Here is a 25,950-nt window from a genome sequence, read left to right on the forward strand (position 1 = left end):
GGGTTTACTTGCGCATTAACTTTACGTCTAAATGTTACAAACATGATATACAACTTTAATGTTCCTTATATGAAATGTAGTGATTGAAGTATGCATTCCATATAAGATTTATTATATGAAAGAAATTATTTTCGTCATACGTTTCTTTAAATTCCAACCTAACAAAGCTTTTGGTGTGAGTTTGCAAACTTATCTTAAGAAATATTCTTGTTGCCGACGAAAATATTTGTCAAAAACTCTTCAAACTACCATTAACATTTAAAAAATCCGTAACAATATATCCACCTATAGAGTGTTAATCTGCAAAATTGAAAAACAGCAATTAACCCGAAAACAACTATAAAATGCACGTAACCTAAACTCTGCATCTAAATCAATAGCAGTACAGATAATTAATTGGGACTAAAACATATTATATTGTTAAACCTTTATTAATTAGATCAAAAGACTATGTTGAATTTGAAAATTAAATGTTCGATGCTTTAACTTTTTGAAGTCGTCGTGGCCTAAAGGATAACATGCTCGGTGCACTCTTGTCGAACGATGCAACTGTGCCGATGTTCGAATCCCGCTGGCAGGTACCAACTTTTTTAATGAAATACGTACTTATCAAATGTTCACAATTGACTTCAACGGCGAAGAAAAAAATCGTGTAATAAAAATCAAAGCCGGAAATTATAATTTTCGTAATTACTGGTTATTTATGCCGTGAAGTAGTAATACATTTCGGCTTGAGGGGGGGGGGGACAGCTTTTGTACTGTATTTTAATAAAATGTAGTAAAAATTGGGACCTTAAAACTCGTGCCTTAAGGTGGATAGTGGCATTTACGTTGCAGATGTCTCTGAACTCCGGTAACCACTTAAAATCAAGTGAACCCGTCTACCGTTCAATAAATAAATAAAAAGCTTTAACTCCATAACAAAAACAAACGAATTCACAGTAATCAGAAATATTGACCATTTTAAAACTTCATTATCTACTTAATTGCATTAAAACAATTAATTAAAAAGAGTTCAGTTTAAATTGGCCGACGGGAGACGCAGCCGTGTCCTGATAACTTATAAATCAATGCAATGATAACAATGTTATCGAAAGGGCATTGATATAATTCTACTGCCCTCGCTAATAACAAAGTTGTATGTGTTTATTGTTCGCAATCCAGTTATTTTATACGAAAACAACGTTCTAATTAGATTAAATGTTCTTACTTAAACCAGAAAATTATATTTTTGACGTAATGATCTTGATAAGTTACTTTTACAAGATTATTCTTAAGATTCGGAGTATCCTAATTTGTTGCGTAAATGGTTTTGATAGCCTCATTATCTACCGGTGCGGTAAGAGAAATTGCTGATGATTCCTAGTAGGACAACATTTAGAAGTACCATCTTCTACTATTATTGATCAAAGAGTACCATGGGATTTTAAATGGTGTTAAATGGTTATGGACACGAATTTGCCGTATTATCCTTTAGGCCACAAAGACTTCAAGAAGCACCATGGGATTTACCACCAACTGGTTATAGATACGAATTTGTCGTATTATCTTTTAGACCACGAAAATTTAAACGACTTAAAATTTAAATAATTTTAAAGGGCTTTATAACCATTGACGTCACAACATTCGATAAACCATACTCACAAGGTCGTAGACATAAAGGCGGTCCTATTCTACAAATCTAAGTATCTATTTAGACTTTCCAAAGCTGTTAAATATGTCTTAGTAGTAACATTTGAATTTCACCCGGAGCAGTTTATTTGACATCCAAATTGAAATAAATAAATTTCGAATTTGTATTTAACCAGAAAGCACGCTAAAAGAGAGTAATTCTCTTTCGCTCTAATCTTTCGTTCGCAATGGATAAAGTATTTTGAAAATTCTCTATCTGTCACTATCGAATATTGACAAACAAGATGACGAAATGTAATTTCATATAAAAAAAAACCGCATAATGCTTATTCTAGATGGTCGGCTATCAGGAGAATGACACGCTGACCTCGAACCAGAAGTTGATCTCTGGCTGCGTCTCGGGATTCATGACGCGGTTCATAACCCAACCTCTGGACGTCGTGAAACTGCGGGAACAGCTGAAGAGTCCAGCGGTCCGGGCAGCCGATCAGAAGGAATGGTTCAAGGCCACGCGGAAGATATTTAAGAACGAAGGGATTACGGCCTTCTGGCAAGGGCACAATGTAGGCCAAATACATTCTATGATTTCATTAACGTGTCAGTTTTTTGTGTACGAAGTCTCAACGAAAGCTGTCGCGGTCTCTAATGTTCATAATAGATATAAGTAAGTTATTCTCCTTAACTTTTAATTCAGAAAAACACATCGATGACGTTTCTTTCGTTTTCTTAATAGGCAAAGAAACATATATTTTTTTATTGCTTAGATGGGTTGACGAGCTCACAACCCACCGGGTGTGAAGTGGTTGCTGGAGCCTATAGACCTCTGGGACGTAAATGCGCCACCCACCTTGAGATATAAGTTCTAAGGTCTCGAGTATAGTTACAACGGCTTACCCTTCAAACCGAAACGCATGACTGCTTCACGGCAGAAATAGGCAGGGTGGTGGTACCTACCCGCGTGGACTCACAAGAGATCCTACCACCAGTAGACTCACAAGAGGTCCTACCATCAGCAGTACATATGGCCTAAACTAATTTTAATGGACAATATAAATCCCAAGGACGGAGTTGCCTACCACTCAATAAACTTTTCAAATCACGTTTGAAGAAAGGCATGTTATAGTGCTCTGAAAACACCATCTAGGGGAGATCATTTCCCAAACGGATGCAACGTGACAAAATGATATCTGAGTATGAACTGTCCACAGCCCGGTATTCTGATGAAGATATATGTTTTTTGGCCTGAATATACTCATTGTTGTCTCGAATACATACTTCCTTTTTTATGAATGAGGTATTACTGGTGGCCCAGAGGCCTTTCCAGTTTCACCAGGACAGGTGGGCGAGTAAAGGCTTAGCCAGGAACTTCCTCTTACCCGTAACAAAGCAGCAAATACCAGTGCGGTTCATTGCTCGCCCACCTGTCCTGGTGAAGCTGGAAAGCCGCTCAGACAACCAGTAATCATTCCTTCATAATAAAAAAAAGGTTCATTAAAGAAAGGTTTCTAATCTCAACTTTAGGTCCCATACTTTGCTTATATCAATACCGTAGGCGTTACGAATTAAATATATTTTTTGTTGTTTATCGACTAGTTTTTAATGAGAATTATTGAAAACAAACTTGAACGATTTCCGTTATTAGTGTAGACCAACACTTTTGTGGTACTGTGTTAAATTAGTACAATAATTTGTGCCCGTAGACACACAAACTAAAGTAAATTTCCCGTCCTGACGAAACTGTAAAAGGCTTCCGAGCTATCAACAATCGCTCCATCGCAAATATTCAAAATAAAGAGTCTAATTATTAGATATTAATTACATTTTCATTTAGATTATTACATTTGAAACACCGAAATATAGCTCAAACCAATTATTATTACATAATAAATGTCTTAGATCGGTTGATATTTCATAGAGCCTAAAGGGGTAAGCTCTGCTGCTCTGCCTATCGCGTTTGTTCTGATTCGAAGTGTCGGTCAGTCATTTTACAATCAAACTGAGAATATGAACAAAAAAAATTTCGTTATATGTTTAGCAGTAAGCATTGTATGTATTCATTTCAGGCCGTTCCTTGTCTTCATGTGTGGAGTATTAGCTGGTGGCTCCACGGCCTTATTGGTCAGTCCCTTGGAGGTGATAAGAGTGAGGCAGATGCTAAACAAATCCCAATACAAAGGTATCATTAATGGCGCTCGTGAAGTGTACAAAACCAGAGGGATACTTTCATTTTATGAGGGCGTCAATGCTTCCTTACTACAGGTAAGTTTTGTTTATAGTGTGGATAAGCAAACGAGCTGCTTACCCTTATAGACAACGCAATGTGGTGAACACCGCCTGCCTAACTAAGATGACGACCAGTAAAGCGCGTTACAAATCGAATGAAAAATAACAAAGTCGTGAAAATAGCTTTTTTTTATTTATTGCTTAGACGGGTGGACGAGCTCACAGCCCACCTGGTGTTAAGTGGTTACTGGAGCCCATAGACATCCACAACGTAAATGCGCCACCCACCTTGAGATATAAGCTCTAAGGTCTCAAGTATAGTTACAACGGCTGCCCCACCCTTCAAACCGAAATGCATTACTGCTTCACGGCAGAAATAGGCAGGGTGGTGGTACCCACCCGCGCGGACTCACAAGAGGTCCTACCACCAGTAAGATATAATACCACCAACAAGATCTTGATATAACTTTACTCCCCCCGAATGTAGCACTGTAAAAGCAGTACATTGTCCTAATAGATTTTTCTATTAGATTGCCACGCTTCAAACTGAGACGTGCGAATGCTCCTCGGTAGTAATAGCAGGATGATGGTAACTAACCGCGCGAGTTCTCAAACAATTATCATGCCAATAAAACGTAAAATGAATGTTTATATATTTACTAAATTGAACTAAGGTTCATCCAAAGAATGGAATTCGACCTAATGCATTGGTATCTACTCTTTTGCTACGTACGACATTGTTAGGTTTTTTCTTTTGTTTTGTCATTATCCTTTGAAAGAAAAATACTGACAATTCCAAAATTTTTAATAAGACTAAATCTCTTTAATTGAACCGGTGTTCGAATCCTGCAGGCGGGTACCAATTTTTCTAATGAAATACGTACTCAACGAATGTTCACGATTGATTTCCACGGTGAAGGAATAACATCGTGTAATAAAAATGAAACCCGCAAAATTATAATTTGCATAATTACTAGTGGTAGAACCTCTTGTGAGTCCGCGTGGGTAGGTACCACCGCCCTGCCTATTTCTGCCGTGAAGCAGTAATGCGTTTCGGTTTGAAGGGTGGGGCAGCCGTTGTAACTATACTTGGGACCTTAGAACTTATATCTCAAAGGTGGGTGGCGCATTTACGTTGTGGATGTCTATGGGCTCCAGTAACCACTTAACACCAGATGGGCTGTGAGCTCGTCCACCCATCTAAGCAATGAAAAAAATAAAAAAAAACTTAGCTTTCGGCTATAGCTATTTAATTAGAGATTTAGTATTTCAGTTTTATTATTCTTCTTCTTCTACTTATATTTCCAATGGTTATTATTTAAGAGTTTTCTTAAATCAATATGCCTTGAAACTCGTATTTAATTTAGGCATGGATTGTTATGTTGCTTGTCTGTGCATAGTTTTGATAAATGAACGTAAAAATTCCAAACTTTATGTTCCAGATGGGCCCCTCAGTTGGCATAGGCTTTGCTGTCTTCAATTTCGTTCAGCCTTTGGTCTTGGCCAGGATGCACAACTGCGATAGGGGGCACTGCAAGTCTGGACGTCACCACTACAACCCTGAACATGTGCTGCTGGCCAGCACTATAGCCGGATCAGCATCAGGCTTTGTATCAAAAAGCGTGACGTATCCATTTGATCTGGCCAAGAGAAGAATGCAGATTTCAGTTCGTATTTTCTTCTTAAATTTTGTCTTAAATGAGTACTTTCTTGAGTAAAAAAATGAGGAGGATTTTAAGTGATACAACTTTGAGTTATTGTAAAATAGAAGGGGTTAGCGACAAAGCTAGAAATGATTGGGAAATAAACTCAGTAATAAGGTTCGAAACCATAAAAAGTATGCCTATAAACTGTACTACCATCGTCCATCACTGTGTTCCATAATATTCACATAACACGACGCCATTACATAAAACAAACAAGACACAGTCTACATTGAGTTGACAAACATTAACAGTGATTGATGAACACCTGGTCTACGTTCGACGCGTAGGGCCACGCACACACGTGCATTTTTAAAGACTTTAGATACGTAGATGTGTAGATTTATATAAAATCTACCCATCTATCTATTGTTAAATATAAAATAAACATTAGATACTATTTACCTCTAATTACGATTTGTATTAGTGTACTCCCATGATTAACTGGAACTTCTTACTAACAAATGACGTCACAATATGTACTGAGTCATGCGATTCGAATTTGTCGAAAATTTTTGGACTAATCACAAAACGATCCTTGTGGTTTTTTATAATTTCATATAACAAGTATCAAGTTGATAAGTCACTGAAATGAGCAATTAGATATATTCTCATTTACGATAGAACTAAACGAATTTTCAATTAGAAAATATTTGTATGCACCTTACCTTATACTGCGTGAGACCATCGACCTGACGCAACGCCCCCTACTAACGGCTTGATAACAGTTTGTTTAATTGAATTCATAATTTAAAAGTCATAGGTTGAATTTTCTTATGATAGCTAATATTGTTTGTATTAATATATTATTATGTATATTGACCCTATCCAGGCCAACTGAATAGACCGTACCATTACTACAAGTATCCTCCACAATTCTTCATTTGTCATTTTTCATTTATCATTTATCATCATATCATTTATCATCATATCATTTATCATATATCATTTATCATGTCATTTGTCATTTAATTTCCTTTTTCAATCGCTTCTATTACATAAAGCATAGCCTCTTCTTCTTAGAGCCTTTAGCGCATGGTAGCACATTGGCAACTTATGCATTTTTATTTTATTTTACATGGTATACAGCAATATAAGAAAAATGTATGTAGTACCATTAACATAAAACACAAATTTATTTCTTATATCGAAAAGAGCCAAACCCATACATGAGTTTTCTGCCCAAAAACCAAAATGAAAGTAACATAAAGAGATAATTAAAGTTTAAAAATTAACAAATATAAAGACATTACGTATGCAAGTGTTTTGTCAAATATGCTAAAATTCAACCGAAGATAAAAAATACATTTACATTACTAAAACATAATATAAATTTGTAATAGAATATAGTGAAATATACTACATTTATACCATAACTTCTCTTGTGTACCACAACCCTCTGAGAACCAGTACTCCTAACGCGTAGTAGGCTGCCGGTCGTAAAACAACAAAGCCAGGTCAATTATGTAATAACAAACTATGTACATAATAATAGAATCTTTCTAGGAGCCGTGGTATTGTTTATTAATAAACTTAAAACAATACTAGATTACTTAGCATTTTGACGATTTTCTAAATATGTACCAAATTCAATTCATCTCATAAGGCTTTTTTTTTTAATTAACGTAAATTAATTCCAAACCAAACCAAAGTGAGGCTGGTACGTACATTGGTCTTCTCAATTTTTCTTTATGGCGCCGGATCCTGGACGATAAGACGAAGTGAGAGAGCAAAGATCGACGCTTTGAAATGTGGTGTTGGAGATGGATGTTGCGAATTCCATGGACAGCACGCCGGACCAACCTGTCCATTCTGAAGGAGCTCGGTATTGCCACAAGGCTGTCCGCTATCTGCTTCCAACGTATCTCGCGTACTTCGGCCACATCACTCGTAGAGGCCCCGATAACTTGGAGAAGCTGATGGTAGTTGGTCAGGTTGACGGGAGAAGATCACGCGGACGCTCACCTATCCGCTGGTCTGATCTGGTTAAGACGCTCACCGGCCTGCCAATAACCGAAGCTATAACGACCGCCGAAGACAGGAAGACGTGAGGAAACATTGTGCATCGAGTGGTCCACATTTTAGATTAGACACGACCTTCAGTAATGAAGAGACCGACTCAGAAGAATAAATTAATTCCAGATAAGATTTCTCGAGAAACTCGTGGTAGGATCTCCTAGTGATGTCTTAAACGAGTACTATACGGATACAGAGTTCACAATGCAAAAACGAGTTTCTTTACAAAAGTAACAGCTATTTTAACGATATATTTAAATGGGCCGGCTCATTTCTCGCTCTCTTTTGTGTCTTCTTAATATGAGAATACTAAATTGATATTGCGCATTTATTAATTTAAAAGAAAAAACGGTAGTTTTTTTTTTTACTTAAATGGATGAACGGGCTCACAGCCGACCTGTTGGTATGTGATACCGGAACTTAGCACGACGTGATTAACGCTAACCACTCTGAAAGATGAAATCGAATTTAAAGCAAAACAGCTGACGCGCAGTAGCCATTTTTTTTTGCTGGTCATTGAACTCACAAATTCGCTAGGTAAAATAAGATTCATTTGCATATTTGCCGTCTATGCATTTTGTTAAGGGTTTTCCTTATAAGCTCTTTTTTATAACGATGGTTTGTTTTTAGCTGTACACAAATGTGACATGCGCATGTGCACGTGAATAATAATATGTTTAATATCGAATGCATTTTGATAAATTTTAATTTCTTATGATGTGAACAAAGAGAAAACTTGACATAAGATGTTTATCCACACAAACGTTATTCACCGGTTCCCGCCTGAATAGTGATACACTACTCTTGCCACGCTCTTATTGGCTTTATTTTATGGTCTTTGTAGGGAGAATAGCCTATGACCTTCTTGACGGTGAGTGCTCACCGTCGCTCATGGCCATCAGCAACGCCAGTGGCATAACAAAGTTGCGGCTTTTCTCGACCTGCTCGACCTGCATTATTGCTTCTTTTTTTTTATTGCCTTTGTAGGCAGACGAGCATAAGGCCCACCTGATGGTAAGTGGTTACCGTCGCTCATGGACGTCAGCAATGCCAGGGGCAGAGCCAAGCCGCTGCCTACCATAAAGTACTCTCCGCAAGGCTCGTTTGAAGAAGGACATGTCATAGCATATTTAAATATGTGACGTTGTATCGCTCAACGTAATTATAGCCATGTTCAAGACCATGTGCGATTAACTCTTGAAAATTTTGCATACGTATTAAGAAGTAATAACAATCCAAAAAATTATATTATGGAAGGACGAGGATCATCGTGCTGAAAACAAAAAAAAAATCTGGTTTACCTCTTTTATAGCTTTTAAACGATATTACTTAAACACTAATAGCGGTTATAGCGACATAATCTCTTCTGTTGCCATCCTCTTACTTTTTATTAACAGCTATAAGCATTGGATCTTGCTAAAATTACGAAAATCCACTTTAAGACCTCCAGTAAAAAATATGCGTATTTAACCAAATAAGAACAAAACATAGAAGCCTATACAAATTATATTGTTTCTTTATTAATCACACGATCGGTTCATTTTTGTTCGAGCATACGAGTACCAGGGTATGGGTACCAGGAGCGTGGGGCGTCCTCCAACCAGGTGGACTGACGACTTAGTGCGCACGGCGGAAAGTCGTTGGATGCGGAAGGCGTAGGATCGCATTATGTGGAAGGCATTGGGGAAGGCCTATGTCCAGCAGTGGGCAGATAAAGGCTGATGATGATGATGATGATACGAGTATGCGAATTTCAACTTTATACCACATGGGCCTAAAAGCAATGTTTATTTTTCTGGGTTCATTTAATGTATGTCAATTTCATAACTTTGAAGTATCTGAACATATTTATATATATTAGAACCGACTGTCACCTAATTAATGTAATTGGTTAAGGAAGGCCTTATGTTTTTATTTTTAAATGTTATTTTAATTGCCGTCTCCGAGACGGAGAGGAAGTCTGCTCATCAACGTGGAAGCTCTTCACGTCTACTTGAGTCTTACGTCTTACTGGTGGTACGACCTCTTGTGAGTCCGCGCGGGTGGGTACCACCACCCCGCCTATTTCTGCCGTGAAGCAGTAACGCGTTTGAAGGGTGGCGCAGCCGTTGTAACTATACTTGAGACCTTAGAACTTATATCTCAAGGTGGGTGGCGCATTTACGTTGTGGATGTCTATGGGCTCCAGTAACCACTTAACACCAGGTGGGCTGTGTGCTAGTCCACCCAGCTAAGCAAAAAAAAACTTTAGTTTCACAGCCACTATATAGAGAATAATTTAAATATTAATATATTTCTTGAAACACAAATTTATCTTTCAGAGCTACAGGTCCGTAAATCAGCCCGTTTCTAAGGAATTGATGAAGTGCACCTCGTTGAGTGACTGCCTCGTAAACATGTACAGAGAGGACGGTATACGAGGAATGTTCAGAGGTTGGAAGATCACGATTTACAAGGCTCAGATAACCAGCATCGTCTCATTTACGTCATACGAATTAATGTGCTATTCTTTAAGACAGATATAGTAGTTGTTTTAAAAATTTTGAACTTTTATTTCTTAGGTTCTGTAGGTGAACAACTTCTAAAATACAACTAATCTAACGCTGCTGCTATTACAACCGCTGCCCCACCCTTCAAACCGAAACGCATTACTACGAAACGCATACATACTGCTTCAAGGCAGAAATAGGCAGGGTGGTGGAACCTACGCGTGCGAACTCATAAGAGATCCTACCACCAGTAATTACGCAAATTATAATTTTGCGGGTTTGATTTTTATTACACGATGCTATTCCTTCACCGTGGAAGTCAATCGTGATAATTTGTTAAGTACGTATTTCATTAGAAAAATTGGTACCCGCCTGCGGGAATCGAACACCGGTGCATCGCTAGTTACGAATGCATCGGACTTCTTAAGTTTTGGGCCACGACGACGATATTATATTATCTAACGTGTTTGCGAGATACTTTACGGTATAACCCAGATTTTTTGAAATTTGTGATTCGCGTAACTTGATCTATGTCACTAAATAATTAAACTATAATAAAAACACGAAATCGAACCATAAAAGCATTATAGCTTCAACCTTTAGTAACTTAAACCCAACGAATCCTATCATAAGTACAATAAATGTAATTGGTAATGTCGATTATGGCTTCAAGGAATAAAACTATGAAATTTAAGTGGCGATTTGATTCACTTATGGGCACGTCAGGATAGACGTAATACGTAATTACTTGATTCAAAACGCCTTGTAGTAAATTACGCGCATAGTACCTACTTTCCTTACCCGAGACATAGTAAGTGAAAGTGAAACAAAATCCATCTAACGCCTCCAGAGAGCGAAGACTTTAACCACGGATAAAATTGTTTTACCACTATTTCGATCGCGTCGTTGTTTTAGAGATGCGAAACCCTGATTGCAAGACTCGGACTAAGGATATTCGGTATTCGGTGTCTGAGTACTTTTCATGTTCCTTATAATACCTATGATATATGATAAATTCCAGGAAGTGGTCATTGAATTTTTATATAATTGTAAATAGACATGCTTTAATAAAAACCGACTTCACATTGAAAAAAAAAAGATATTCCAAAACAAATTAATATACACGATAAATCATCGAAATCGGTTGGCGTGATATTGAGTTATTCATCTATTTGTCGCGCACGTACTTAATGAAAATTTAAGACTTAAATGTTTTTCTCATGGATACCATTATCAGAACTGGACTAAATTAAAATGGGACCACACGGGAAGCGTCAGAAGGAAAAAAATAATCATCAAAATCGATTCACCCAGTCAAAAGTTATAAGGTAACAAACATTAAAAAAAACACACAGTCAAATTGAGAACCTCCTCCTTTTTTGTAGTCGGTTAAAAAGCTTGCTTCAACTTAGACTATCAGGTATTCCCCTTCGCTTCGGATTATATATATAAGCATAACGTTTTTATTGCGCTAAATGTTTCTTCGAGATCATAGACATCATTATGTGAATGTCACCATCCTCCTTGAGACATGAGGTCGAAGCTTTGACTTTGGAAGACTCGCCCTTCAAACAGGTACGCATGATCGCTTCTCGATAGTAACCACAGTTGCGGCTCAATACCAACATAACTTGCAAAATATCTTATACTGTTTAAGTTTGATGTGAATTCAAGACAAAACTAAATTACAAATTACTTTCAGTAGTAAATTGTGATATTATAACAAATGAATAATAAACGCATATAACACTTTAAAAAAACAGTCTACAGGAATTGCTGAAACATTTCATCAGAGGTATAAAGCCATAGATAATACACTTAATATTTGAGTTATAAAGCTGTCTATAAACGTGCGTAGTAGAAGCAGGAGTCGCGGCAATGTTAATAAAAATACATTTTTTTTTATATAACCACTCCATTTATTCTCTTTGGTTATATACATTTAACAAACATGGTAACTATAAAATGAGTATAACAATTACAGTGGACGAACAGTTTACAAAATATACAACCTTACATTCGTTGACAATCGAATAAATGGCAGGCATCATTATAGCATTAAAAAAAATTGGAATGAGCCAAAATGTACATATATGAATTTCTCCTTTTAATAAATTTTCTTGGTAGGATTGCAATATGCATATTCTATACCAATATACAGATAAAATCGAAATGTCACAGAGTATCTTAACGTTTTCATATTGGTATGATTACAAATAGCTTAAAAATTTTTTTATTCGTTGAACTAGTGACGTCTTTTTAATGTTGAATATTTTATTGGCATTTACTAATAATTTATTTATAATGGCTTTATATTTAAATTTTATTTTGTCGAATTCGTTAGCTGATACCTTAGTGTCAACTTTATAAAATGAAATCAATAACATTTTAAAAACAGATTTATATTATACTTCGTAAACTGATGTCGTAAAATCACATTCGGTGGAAAACGAATATTGTTAAAACATGTCTTTAAAGCGTATACCGTTGCATTATTTTAGCAGTTTAAGCTAAAAATAATGCTAATATTTAATTATTATTATTATAGTTATAACATTGTTTTCAACTGAATGTAATTAGTTAGCCTCTTCTAGCAATAGCTATTCGATTTTTCTATTTACATTATGATGATGATGGTGAAGAAGCAACCGATCCTTGCTCGATCGATTTGTGATGACGTGTGATTGACCTAGTGTATCTGAAAAACGAAAATAGTATTTAAGGCAATGACTTTAGAGACGAAAAACATCGTCTTGTTAGTAATTCAGTAATAACAGTAGGTTGTTATTTATTGCTTAGATGGGTGGACGAGCTCAGAGTTCACCTGGTGTTAAATGGTTACCGGAGACCTAGACATAACGTTAATGCTGCCAACCACCTCGAGGCTAGGGGTTCTAAGGTCTAACGGTTAAATAGAAATATAATTTATATAACTCATTTTCAATTTGTTGGTTTACGCAGGTAAGATATTGTTTTGGTATACAATAAACTTGTTAACCTAAGTTAACGTCTGCTATCTCATAGTTATTCCAAATCATCGTCTAAAAATTGCCTCTTGTGTCGTCAATAGTTCCTATTACACGTTTAGTCAGTGGACACGAAGCTATTTTTAAGGTGAAGCGGATTCTAATTGCTCACAGCAGTATGAGTTCTAGAGTTACAACAAAAAAACTGCATGACTTGGTGGGAAATGTCTCTGGTCTCTAATTGATTTACTAAAATAATATCTACCTACTTATTATAACATAAATAGCATATACATATATTCTGTTATCATTCCTAGTATTTGAGATAAATAAACGAGATTTAGTTTAAGATAAAGCAAATGCTAATTGAAAAGAAATATTCAAAATTTATGTTTGTCGAAACCGACCTTAAGCTATGATGAATTTTCTTTGATAAAATCAGTTCCAGCCGTGTAACGCTTCGCCTTCCCACCCGTGTTGTTCCTCTTCATGGTGCTCATGGTGCTCGTGATGATGGACCGGCACGATCACCTTCTTCTCGACTTCCACATGTTTCACGACGGGGAAAGGCACGTGCTTAACGATGGGCACCGGCACGTGTTTGATGATGGGCACCTCCTTGATGACCTGGACTTCCTTGATTACAGGCACGTGCACTGGAACGTGCACCTTGGACACGTGGTGGTGGTGGATCGTGTGGATCTTGTAGGGAACGTGGATGGTCACGTGTTTGCTGTTGAAGAAAAAATCGAAGATGTTAACTTTAATGTGTTCAATGAGGTCCATAGGTGTACTTGTGTGTGCTTAAAAGTACGAAGCAATAAAGACCTTATGAATTTGATACTAAATACTAATGATACTAAATACTAATGATACTAAATTTGACACTACATAACACGTTTCACAATACACGCTGATGACTCCGCGCGGAAAAGAGTCCTAGCAGCCAATGAGACTGTGGGCAATACTATCAGTCAAGTCACACATAACCAAAATGTAATAATTATGAGCAACTTAGTAGACTTCAAGATTATAAACCGCCTCTGTCTTTACCGCAACTAAGCCCTTGCATTAGACGCCTTTAGCTCTAACACTAGGAGTAGAGACCTTGGTGACCGTACTCGTCGAACTCGACAAAGAGTTCGATGTGCAACCTAACCTAAGCATCGACCAGCTGAGTTTCTCGCCGGATCTTCTCAGCGGGTCACGATTCCGATCCGGTAGTAGATTCATTCGCGAAGCAGCTGCCCTTGAGTTGTTAGGTCTCCTTTGGAGGCGCTCGAGCAGCTGTTAGCAAATCTCACCCCTCCTGGCTGAGCCTCTGCTCGCCCACCTGTCCTGGTGAAACTGGAGGCCTCCGGGCCACCAGTAATCCCTCATTCATAAAATATAAAAAACCGCATCTACTTATAATACAAGTCACAATAAACCAATATAATTTATAGTAATTGCTAGAGGCTGATAAGTTTTTGTATGATCAGAGAGAACCTGTATTTATTTTTCGATTCTCCATAAACCGGATCGTGGTGAAGTTGACACTTTCGCGAAAATTCCATCGTTACTTTTGCAAGTGATGTAATGCAACGTAATGTTTATCGATATGTACATCGAGGGTTGAAAGGATATTTAGTTTAAGTGATATTTCGCTTAATACACAACATTTATTTTTCTGATTAAAGGTATTGGTTATAGGCTTTCTAATTAAATAATTTGGTATTATAATCAACAGTTCGGTGTTTTTAATTGAACTTCAATTAAGTTTACTACATTGAAATAGCTAAAGAAGTTTTTTCTTATGAATTTTTTTCAAATTTTCAAATTTAAATGGACTCCTGTAAAGTTGTAAAAATGGCGCTTAAACCAAATCGCCTTTCGTCCCTCGATATGATTTTTTGCAAATGATATGTTTTCTTTGGATTTATATTGAATTTTTATGAGAACCAATGACATAATTATCAATACAGCTTTAGACAGGTATACGCAGTAGACAATGATGTAGTAAAATTGTATTCAGCAAGTAGAGAACGTTGAAATCGTAATGAAATAATATATCGCTTGACATTTTATAACAGTCAGACGATTGAAATAAGCTGAGCCATCTTTAAAAAAATAATCTTATTCCACGTTTAGTAGAATTTGAGATTTGTAGTGATTTTATTCCGCTAAATATAACGAACAAATTTCTGGTGTTTATAAATTAATGCGTACTAGTTTGAATGAAAACATAGCTGTTATATCGAAATAACAAAGTTTGGGAGCAGTTTTAACAAATTGTAGTTTCAAACAATTTAATTATTAAGGGCACACCCGTATATAGCCGATACGATTTATCGTGTAGTTAGATGTAAATCTAAAGCCGGCGGTAAACAAAGTCAATTGAACTTTCACTACAAATAACATAGATTATATGAAAATAATAAGGAACGCGCGTTTGATTACGTTTACAACAGAGAACTAGGAGTCGTATTGTGAAGCTTACTTTAAGAAAGTTGGGAGGAAATTTTACGAACACAGAATTAAGAAACTATCTAATTTGGACAGTAATTTGATAGTAATTTATGTAACTTTGTACACAATAGAAACAATGGCAGAATGTGATTCACGTGCTTACTGGGTTAATGAAGGGAAAATTTATCTCCACATTAGACACATAACGGTCAGATACGATTTCAATTTTTCAAATCAAATTTATAATAAATAATAAATGGGAATAAATCACGAACGGTCACCCGCCCCTAAATTAGGATTCCCTGTGTTATCAATGGGTACCAATGACTGACATACATGCTTATATACATTTAAATATACACATATAAAGATAATAAGCACGTAGACAAAGAGCAAACAAGCCTCTTCATCGATGTGGGAATCGAACTCACGACTCTCGGCGCCACAATCAGAGACTCTAACTACTGCATCGCCGAGTCAGTAATTTATATGTGCTAATTTTATTTCCCAAAAACAAAGTGATGTTTTAATGTCAATACGGCAGTCAGACTTCAATGTAGATGTTGAGAGTAATCACGGTGATGCCTTTTGGTAATAAAAAATATCATCCACAAAAGTATCTACTTGAAAATATCATTAAAACATTTCATTTAACAAAAAAAAATATTCGAAATTCCAGTGCCCGTCTCACCTTCTTATATAAGATCTGACTGTCTCTGCCTTTTACTTTAATGTAAATGTGTACTTAAATGCACCGTATATTCGATTAAAACTTACATGACGACAGACTCGATGAACGAGATCAAGTATTCTTAACGTATTCTTAGCTCGGTGAGTATTCTCGTACGAAAAGAAACTTAAAAGGCAAGAAATAGTTTTTATATTTAAAAAGCAGACAGGAGATGCCCCCAATAATCAAATGTCGACGAATAACACTAGAGCGGTCCGCGACCACGGAACCCGTTTAGTATCTGCCGGAAACGTCGAGAATGACAAAATAAAAATGCAAATGCGTGATCGAAATCGAAAAAATAGTTTCAATTTCTTAATCTTATCTTATCAAAATATATGCATTAATTTTTTTACTGGTGGTAGGACCTCTTGTGAGTCCGCGCGGGCAGGTACTACCGCCCTGCCTATTTCTGCCGTGAAGCAGTAATGCGTTTCGGTTTGAAGGGTGGGGCAGCCGTCGTAACTATACTGAGATCTTAGAACTTATATCTCAAGATGGGTGGCGCATTTACGTTGTAGATGTCTATGGGCTCCAGTAACCACTTAAAACCAGGTGGGCTGTGAGCTCGTCCATCCATATAAGCAATAAAAAAAAGAATTAAACAACTTTAAGATTACAACTTTTGAATTTAGTTTCGTTCATAAAAAAAAAGCGAAGTAATTTATTGGCGGCAGTTATTTTTTTAATTGAATGCTTATTATAAATGACGTTATATATCAAGCACGCTTTAGTAACTCAACACACGATCTGTTACATAAGAAGCGGGGTGCAATAATGAGAGGTTTGTTTTGTGCGTTCATTAATTCCGTAATTTTCTTTCGTAATTATGCAGATGAGGTCATACGCTCTACTCCACTATTTCTTGGGCTTTCTACAATATTACCTTGCATTAATAAAAAATAATGGCTCTCGCTAAAATTCTTTATAAAATAGATGATTACGTATCACGTTTTAACAATACAATTTTAATTAAAATTGTTGATTAAAAACCAAAAAAAAGATCAATTTTGATTGAACTTAATCTTGAATAATTTAATGCCTAATTAACACACATTCATGCGATTAATTAAAATATTGAGAAACACAGCTCTATACGTTATTGCAGATCTGCTAATATAATACATATATATATATATATGGTGAATCTAGACCAAAAATTAGATTACGAAAATAGCAAGACATAATCGGCTTCGGCTGCGGCCTTCGCTTACATAATTCGATTGTTTTCTGTCGAAAGATTTTTTCTTTTAAATAATCGTTAATTGAACACTGGCTGTTGTTACGTGTAATGAAGTTCAATGTCGATACTATTTTGACTTTCTGCGAACTGTTGCTACAATTCGTTTTTCAACAACGCAACGATTTTTTTGGATCAAAATGTTAAATTGAATTTTCATTATTGTAATTCAATTCTACTAGCCCTATAAGGCTGTATATGATTCTACAGGTGCTCTAAACATGAAATGGATTAAATTGAATGTGAAATAATAATAAATACGTACTGTCCGCCGCCGCCTCCGGGTGTAGGGGATGCGACCACTACGGCAACCACGAGTGAGATGAGCTGAAAAAGATACACAAAAATAACTTAAAAACCGCAACACTAAACACTGCTATTTAAGTAATTATTTTTTAATATCACTGCAGTCCCATCTCTAATTCGTTATTATTCTTATTATTATTTTTTGTAAATAATTCACTCACGGCGATTTTAGCGTACATCTTGCTTGTTTCCGCTGGACTGATTCAGTAATACACTTGGTCTGTTGTCAGTACTTTCTATGCATTGAGCATGCTTTACCAGCTTATATATAGTGACCGTTGCCGGCTAAGATACATTGCGTAATCTAGCCCCCTGATGCATCCCTACTAGCCCGTTAAACCCGGTCGCTTTAGAAAGGCTTTATTCGATACCGTTGCTGCTAATTGAAAGGTGTTATTTAAATTCGGTTGGGTTTGAAGGTGGGGTGAATTCCGTATACAGTTTTGGGTGTATTTAGTGCATGGTATCGAATTAAGAGTGACGTGCGGATGAAAATAATTTGATATTAAGTTCTTCTTGTCAGGTTAGACTGATCCAGTGGTTGGGTCTATAGTTGCTAAACTTTTTTTTTTTCTTGATATATTTTAATTTTTTAATTTTTCATTTGCACTTTCGTAAGTGATTAATTGTGTTTTTGCTTTGCGAAGTTTTTTTTTGTGCTAGTGCTGATTTAAATCATTTTCAAATTTAATGTAACGAAATACACGAAAAACATAAGATAATCAAATTCATAAAACAACGGTCCAAAGCTAGTTTTCGTAATGTTGCTTTAATAAATTTATAATTTCGTTTTTGATAAATTAAGATATGAAAACGTCATTCACTAATTAACGATTTAATGTAAAGTAAAAGAAACCGTTACATTTAACTGTCCATAATTATAAATGCGAAAGTGAACTTTTTTATTTGTTTAAATATTTAGTTTTGTAGAAAAACATGAACCACCTTTTTATCATAGCTCAGAAAAAAAGTATTATTCCCGAGGGTTATATTATCTTTACCTTTCAACCGAGCGAAACCGCTAGGTTTAAGAAGCTAGCATGGAAAAACATCCAACTATGACAGGGGTTCCCAAACTTATTTTGTCTACTGCCCACTTTGGGAATAAATTATTTTTAACGCCTCCATTTTTTCACCTACTTAAAAACCAATATAGCGAGAGCTCAGTCGGTGTCTAAGAGTCTTCCTAGATAAAATTACAAATTGCCTTCCAAGCCTCTATACAACGTCCCTTTTTTTTTGCTTCTCTTACCGCCCCCCTTTAGGCTTGCAGCGCCCACATGGGGGCGTTATCGCCCACTTCGGGAAAGGCTGATCTATGAAAATGGAATGGAACAATTGTAGCTACGTGCACCCCAAGCACGTGCTATTTACAGCCCGTCAACTAAACCAGATTTGTCTAGTGTAATTTTATTTTACTACCTAAGCTGGTAGCATTGAGAGGCTATGCCAGCGTACCCAAGCGAATAGGTGAGCTCTCGGGGCTCTAACGTGGAGGCGTTGCTAACAGTAGCGAGACCAGCGCTTCGCAGAATCTACCGCCGGATCGGAAACGCGACCCACTGAGAAGATCCGACGAGAAACTCAGTTGGCTGTGCTTATGGGTTAGTTTACTCGCCGAACCCTGGGAGGACCCGAAATGACGTCTAGTGTACAATAACCTTTACTATTGTACTCTCGGAGTCTGTATCTTTGTTAAAGATTAGCTGTTCGATGTCTAATTATATTTGCTTTTATCTCATGTCAGTGTTTCCAGTACTCACAACATAGGAATTCTAATATTTAACTGCTTCATTTAAAATGTTTTTATTGATAGGCCTAAATAAATTAATTTATTCTTCATCAGTCAATCATTCATGCACCATTTATGAAAAAGTATACTCAAGGATATAATTATAAACTTGTTGCCGCTTACGACAAAGAAAAATCAAAGTCATAATTTGTGTAATTTACGACTATGATTACGATCGCTTTGGTACATTATAAAAAGTGTGAACACACATTATGACATTGCAATTGCGCTTTTTTTTTGCTTTAATCGCATGTCCCATACATAGTCCCTTACATTCCTGCGAGTTATACCTACTGCTTACCTGAGTCTATGAAAAAAATTGCAATTACATACAGTTTAAATTAATTGCAATTACCTACATTCAAAAGTTTCCGCCGTAAAGCAGTTGTTATTTCCAGTCCAAAGGCTGTGACAACCTTTACCCGATACAGTTGAAACTCCGATCTCATTTCTCGAAACTTCTATTTCCACCGTCAGCCGTGACGATATCCGCATTGATATATACGGTATGCTCTTAAAAACGGGTAGGCCGTGAGATCGTTCATACATAAATGCAATAAATAAATTAATTAACTTTTACTATGTAATAATGTAACAATACACTCTTAGAAGCACTATTTTCTAATGAAATATGTACTTAACAAATATTCGCGATTGACTTCCACGGTGAAGGAATCGTGTAATAAAAATCAAACCCGCAAAATTATAATTTGCGTAATTACTTGTGGTAGGACCTCTTGTGAGTCCGCGCTGGTGAGTACCACAACCCTGCCTATTTGTGCCGTGGAGCAGTAATGCGTTTCAGTTTGAAGGGTGGGGTAGCCGTTGTAACTATACTTAAGACCTTAAACCGTTTATCTCAAGGTGGGTGGAGCACTTACGTTGTGGATATCTATGGGCTCCAGTAACCACTTAACACCAGGTGGGCTGTGAGCTCGTCAACCCATCTAAGCAATAAAAATAATAGGTGAGAATTATTAGTCATTACTTATTTTAGTACATAATTAGAGTTTAATTATTTGTACTAAGTAGAATGGTATGAACACGAAAGCGTGGTAGCTACCACCACCCTACGTGGGGTTTACGTGTTTCCACCAGCTGGCGGCTGTAAGTTCTATGACATCCCAAAAAGGATTTTCTACTAGGACTTATTTAAAAACCGTAATACGTTAGTAGGCATAGCTGTCGTCGCGCACTCACTTATGTCACCAGCGATTTCATTACATAATATCATATTATTGCCACAATCTTTATGTACGTTTATTCAAATAGTCTAACTACGGCATACGCGTGAAATTCTTTTTTCTAATCACGAACATCAACGGTATTTTGCACGTTCGAAATATAAAATACGTTGTAAAACCGCAATGCTTACCCAACGCATCAAATACTACTACAACAACATTAAGCAAGTTTTAACTATTCAGTTTAGCTCAGATTGAATGAAATAGAAACGTAGTAACGTTAATTGTAACTGCGCTTAATCGTATCAATCTGAAACGGCATTAAAGTTTTTCGGTTTTACGCGAACAAAAATAAGATGAGACTAAAATTTATTATGGCCTCATGTTACAGAGCACGGAAACTTTGAAGGGCCCATTCGAAATGTTAATACTTCTTGTTTCACTGCTGCCTCATTTTTTTTTCTTTTTTTTATTGCTTAGATGGGTGGTTTTAAGTGATTACTGGAGCCCATAGACACCTACAAAGTAAACGCGCCACCGACCTTGAGATATAGGTTCTAAGGTCTCAATATAGTTATAAAGGCTGCCCCACCTTTCAAACCGAAACGCATTACTGCTTCACGGCAGAGATAGGCAGGGCGATGGTACCTATCCGTGTGGACTTACAAGAGGTCCTACCACTACCGCGCCGGCTGACTGATTGGCGACAGAAACGAGCAGAAAACTGGTACTCACCGGTGCAGGCTCACGATATGCTCTATCGCCACTAATTACGCACATCTGTACATGTTACGAGTTTTATTTTTGAACCTTATTACAGGATTTTATAGGCATAGTGCGTCATAAGAATATACCTAGTCAGGTCATAAATTCTGTCACATGTTTGATGTAAAATAATTGAAACAAGTTTATTCATTATGTAACCATTCATATACCAAAATGAACTTAACAAAACATAGATTCTTATGACACTAAAGTTTATTCAAAATGACCTCCGTGCTTTAAATACAGGCCTTCAATCTGCGCGGCCAGTCGTCTATCGCAGCACGAACGAGGTCCATGTCAATATCGGCGGCTGCCTTAATCAAGGATGTCTTGAGTGACTCCAAATTGGGATGACTCACAAAAATGTACCTCTGTTAAGCCCCAATAAGAAACTCCCAACCATACCTTGAGCGAGGATGGAAAATTACCTCGTTGGACACGCGGAATACGGTTGCTCGCTTCTTCACTACTGTGTGCGTACACCTTATCATTTTGTTTGTTGTAGCTCTCTTCTACGGTAAAAATTTTTTCATCCGAAAAAAGAATTTCCCGATATTTTTTTCCCGCGTACCGCTTCAACAAAGCGCGGCATCTCTTCAGTCTCAGGTCCATTAGACGAGCATTCAAACGATGTCCTTTTTTCTTCGATATGCCCGAAGCCCTAAGTCTTCATTTAACACCCTTTTCACCGTGGTTCTGCTTAACCCCATCTGAAGGGCCAACAGTTTCTGCTTACGTTTGGGATTTCTTTGAATTCTCGCCTTCACAGCTTTTATCACTGCTGGAGTCCTAACAGACCGAGGGCGACCACTTCTTGACCTGTCATCTACACTAGAGTCTTCATTGTATCGTTTGATGGTACGATAAACGAATCTTTTGGTTATATTCAAATTTTTCAGTATGTTAAAAATTTGACTTGGCGCGTAACCGCAACGATGCAACGCAATAACCGCAACACGGTCTTCTTTAAGCGTCCACTCCATATTTTAAAATGAGTAAAATTCTAAAAGTATACATTTTTATTTTCATGAACAATTCGAAATTCGAATTCAATAAACTTTTTTGTGGCCAGCATTCTAAAAGAAAAGTTTTTACTGTGTGACAGTACTTATGACCTGACTAGGTACATACACCCGGTTGTCGTATCATTTAGGCCACGATGATGTCGACCAAAATATCTAGAGAACAGAGCACAGAAGAATAGTTCATGTGAAGCTTAATTCAGAGTCACCTTAGGATTACGTCATTTAGGTACGTAGTTAGGTTTACTACAATACTTCCCTGCGTTACGGTCTGCTCAGTATGCGATTTCTTCAACAAAATAACCATGAAATGACAGCCCTAATAGGCCACACTCAATTTCACATAACGTGCCGACCTTATTACATGACAAGGTAATTTACGTATCCATTAGAGCGACTTCAAACCCCCTGAATATGCTTAAGGCTTCAAGTCAATATACCCATTACAACATATTTTCGGATAAACTTTCCATATTATTTAAACAGTTTTCAAATTTCTGGTTAAAAGTCCTAAGTAAGACTGGCACTGGGCAGGGCACAATGCTCTCCTAGATGGTCATGGTCGTGTCGCTCAGTCGCCAATCCAGCGAACTGAGAACGATTGGCGGTTGGCGTTTATTTGCACGTTATTCATTATAGCTCACCGCCTTACTCAGCTCTATCTCAGACTCAAACTAGGGCTTAGCGGCAAAGTAGTCGATCGCTAATCACCAGAACAAGGCGATCTTGTGATAGTTGTGAGTAAGTTGGAGGCACATAGGCGTATGTTGATTAATATCTAAGCAGACGATTATGATTAAATTTCTTATCGTAAAAATGTACGGTCTTCCAATGAAAGCCAAAGTGGTTTTATGCGCTGTTATTTTCACGTTATGTTGTCTATGACCTCCGATAGCTGGCACAAGCTAACCGTCAGGTCTACTGCAGTAATGTAACATCGCAAATTGATCAAATCGATTTGATGGCTTCCACGAATAAATGACTGGCGAGGGAAAGGCATGGTATCCAATAGTGATAAATAATGATTGTTTTCCCTTTTTTTTTATATATATACAACCAACAAAGAATGCTCACCTGTTGCCAGGAGTCCCATTTTCTTCAGACTTTCATATTTATTTTGTATTTATGTTTTCAATTATGCACATTCGCAACGATTGCTATTCGCTCTATCATCTAAACAACCGAATAATGCATTAAATGCGGAAGAAATACTCAAAATGTTCATAATATCCAGAAAGGTCTACGTTTCATTGAAACTAACCTATAAGAACCGGTCAAGAATCTTCGTTTATTACATAAATGCAATTCTCTGTCTCGATTACAGTTTAATCGTCTCAAATCGCTTCCTTGTTTTAAATTGTGAATAACTTAACAATGTCATTAATCATGATTGGACTAGATTTTTTTTTTCGACATCTTAAGACGAAAAAGACTGACGGTTTTGGTCGGAATTACGATGCAGATTGATATAATATATAATTTACGTTTCTGGAAACGCAATATTATAACTATCTGAAAGACTCGAGTCGACTTAGAGAACAAGAATTACCTTATGAAAAAATCATATTTATGTATTATATTATTTTCGACGAGTTCACAATCCAACACTACAAGGTGAATGCTAAGTCTTGCTTGATAGCTCGAAACGAGAATTCATGTCTGTTTCCCCGGAGAAACAAGGCGCTCGCACTTACTTACGAGTCAACAATACGGCCTACGTTAATGAAATAGTTTTTTTTTTTAATACAATAGACGGACAACTGATTTGATAGTAATCAGCGGAGCTCATGTACATACATCACAATGTGAATCTAATCACCCACTGAACAGTCGGTTAATTAGTTTGACGCCTATTAAGGTATTCAGTTTTCCCTTTTTTCGTCCTCGTCAAGTTTAGAAAAGCCACAATGTCAAATCTCCGTCTTAGTCTATGTCTTCTATAGATCGCATGTCTGTCAAAGAGGTTGCACACCACACACCCATTCTGCGATACGAAGTCTTTTATTATATATAGCGGCCCGCTCCGGCTCCGGTCTTTAACAAAAATTTCAACGATATTTGACGTTGTTTTATTTTTTTAAATCAAAGAACACTTATTGCGGCATAACTATAATAGTTAGAAAAATTATTATGCTGTCGCGATGTAAAGAATATTTTAGGTATTTTTTTTACACCCTGGGTTACATTATTAGAGTTTTAGTAAGGATCTCTAATTTTTTTTTTCAAAAAATATTATGACCTCTGTCACTCGAGAATAGTGTAGCTTCCAAACAGTAAAATAATTTTTCAAATCGGTCCAGTGGTTTCGGAGCCTATTCAATACAAACAAACAAACAAATCTTTCCTCTTTATAATATTAGTATAGAGTATAGATAAAAGCTATCCCGCTCTTCAAATCTAACGCATAGCAGCTTCGCGATAGAAATATTCATAAAAAAATACTTGTTAATGTTTCAATATTCGTAAAACGCTTCGAAATAGAATTGGTCAACTATTTTCATTTCTGTTGAGATATGTGACCCGGACCTACACGAGCTAGCCCCTCATATAAATTGAAGACATGAGTGTATGAATGGGATACGATACAATTTGTTAATTTTGAGAAAACGGGTAACAAACTTTTGTTACTTGTACTTTTTCATCGTACATAACTCCTCCATCACATGTAATTTCTAAAAATAGCCTTTAAGCCAGGAGTTTTTAGGTCTAATATTGTTTATAGGCACATAACACCTTCATTAAATGTAAAAACTCAAAAATCTTAAAAATGGTACTTAACCCCTTCCACTCCACTCATGACTTCAATTCTCCATAACTCATCATCAGTAGTGCGAACCTATCTTAACTACTAACCCATTCGCGTCTTGATTGGCCAATCCATTCCTAAGTAAAGGTATACAGCAAAATAAAAATATACATTCTACTGGTGGTAGGACCTCTTGAGTCCGCGCGGGTAGGTACCACCGCCCTGCTTATTTCTGCCGTGAAGCAGTAATGCGTTTCGGTTTTAAGGGTGGGGCAGCCGTTTAACTATACTTGAGACCTTCGAACTTATATCTCAAGGTGGGTGGCGCATTTACGTTGTAGATGTCTATGGGCTCTAGTAACCACTTAACACCAGGTGAGCTGTGAGCTCGTCCACCCATATAAGCAATAAAAAATAAATAAAAATAATGCATAACTGTATAATTTAGCTTTTAATGAAATGCTGCAACAGGTCAATCACATCTCGAGCTCTCACAAGTCCTTACCATAACGAACGCTAACGCATAGTTAAATTTCAGTACATTACGGATTCCAATTAAGAGAATTAGAAACGCAACTAGTTCACATACGTTTAAATTCATTATGTTAGGCTAATTTCGTAAGCATTCGTTCCAGCATTTATTGCTGCAATCATTTCTATTCTTTCATTATTTTGGACGCTTGCGAAA

At 36.7% G+C, this 25,950-nt stretch overlaps 2 protein-coding genes across 2 annotated transcripts; one reads left to right on the top strand and one right to left on the bottom strand.

Annotated features, from left to right (window-relative positions):
• The first annotated feature begins 1,967 nt into the window (after positions 1-1,967).
• LOC114246035 (mitochondrial thiamine pyrophosphate carrier) lies at positions 1,968-10,114 on the top strand. The gene is made up of 4 exons (XM_028178416.2): positions 1,968-2,296; positions 3,696-3,891; positions 5,298-5,522; positions 9,896-10,114. The coding sequence occupies exons 1-4, from the start codon at positions 1,968-1,970 to the stop codon at positions 10,097-10,099; spliced, it is 954 nt and encodes a 317-aa protein (XP_028034217.1). The 3' UTR covers positions 10,100-10,114.
• Positions 10,115-11,958: 1,844 nt separating this feature from the next.
• Positions 11,959-18,322, bottom strand: LOC149503442 (uncharacterized). Its single transcript, XM_028178392.2, has 4 exons — positions 17,915-18,322; positions 17,713-17,774; positions 13,437-13,762; positions 11,959-12,761 (listed from the first exon to the last, which is right to left on the bottom strand). Exons 1-3 carry the CDS (start codon positions 17,930-17,932, stop codon positions 13,468-13,470), a joined length of 375 nt encoding a protein of 124 aa, XP_028034193.1. The 5' UTR covers positions 17,933-18,322; the 3' UTR covers positions 11,959-12,761; positions 13,437-13,467.
• Between the last annotated feature and the right edge of the window lie 7,628 nt (positions 18,323-25,950).

The sequence above is a fragment of the Bombyx mandarina genome, chromosome 01 (genome assembly GCF_030267445.1).
Source record: "Bombyx mandarina strain Sakado chromosome 01, ASM3026744v2".
Taxonomy (NCBI): Eukaryota; Metazoa; Arthropoda; class Insecta; order Lepidoptera; family Bombycidae; genus Bombyx; species Bombyx mandarina.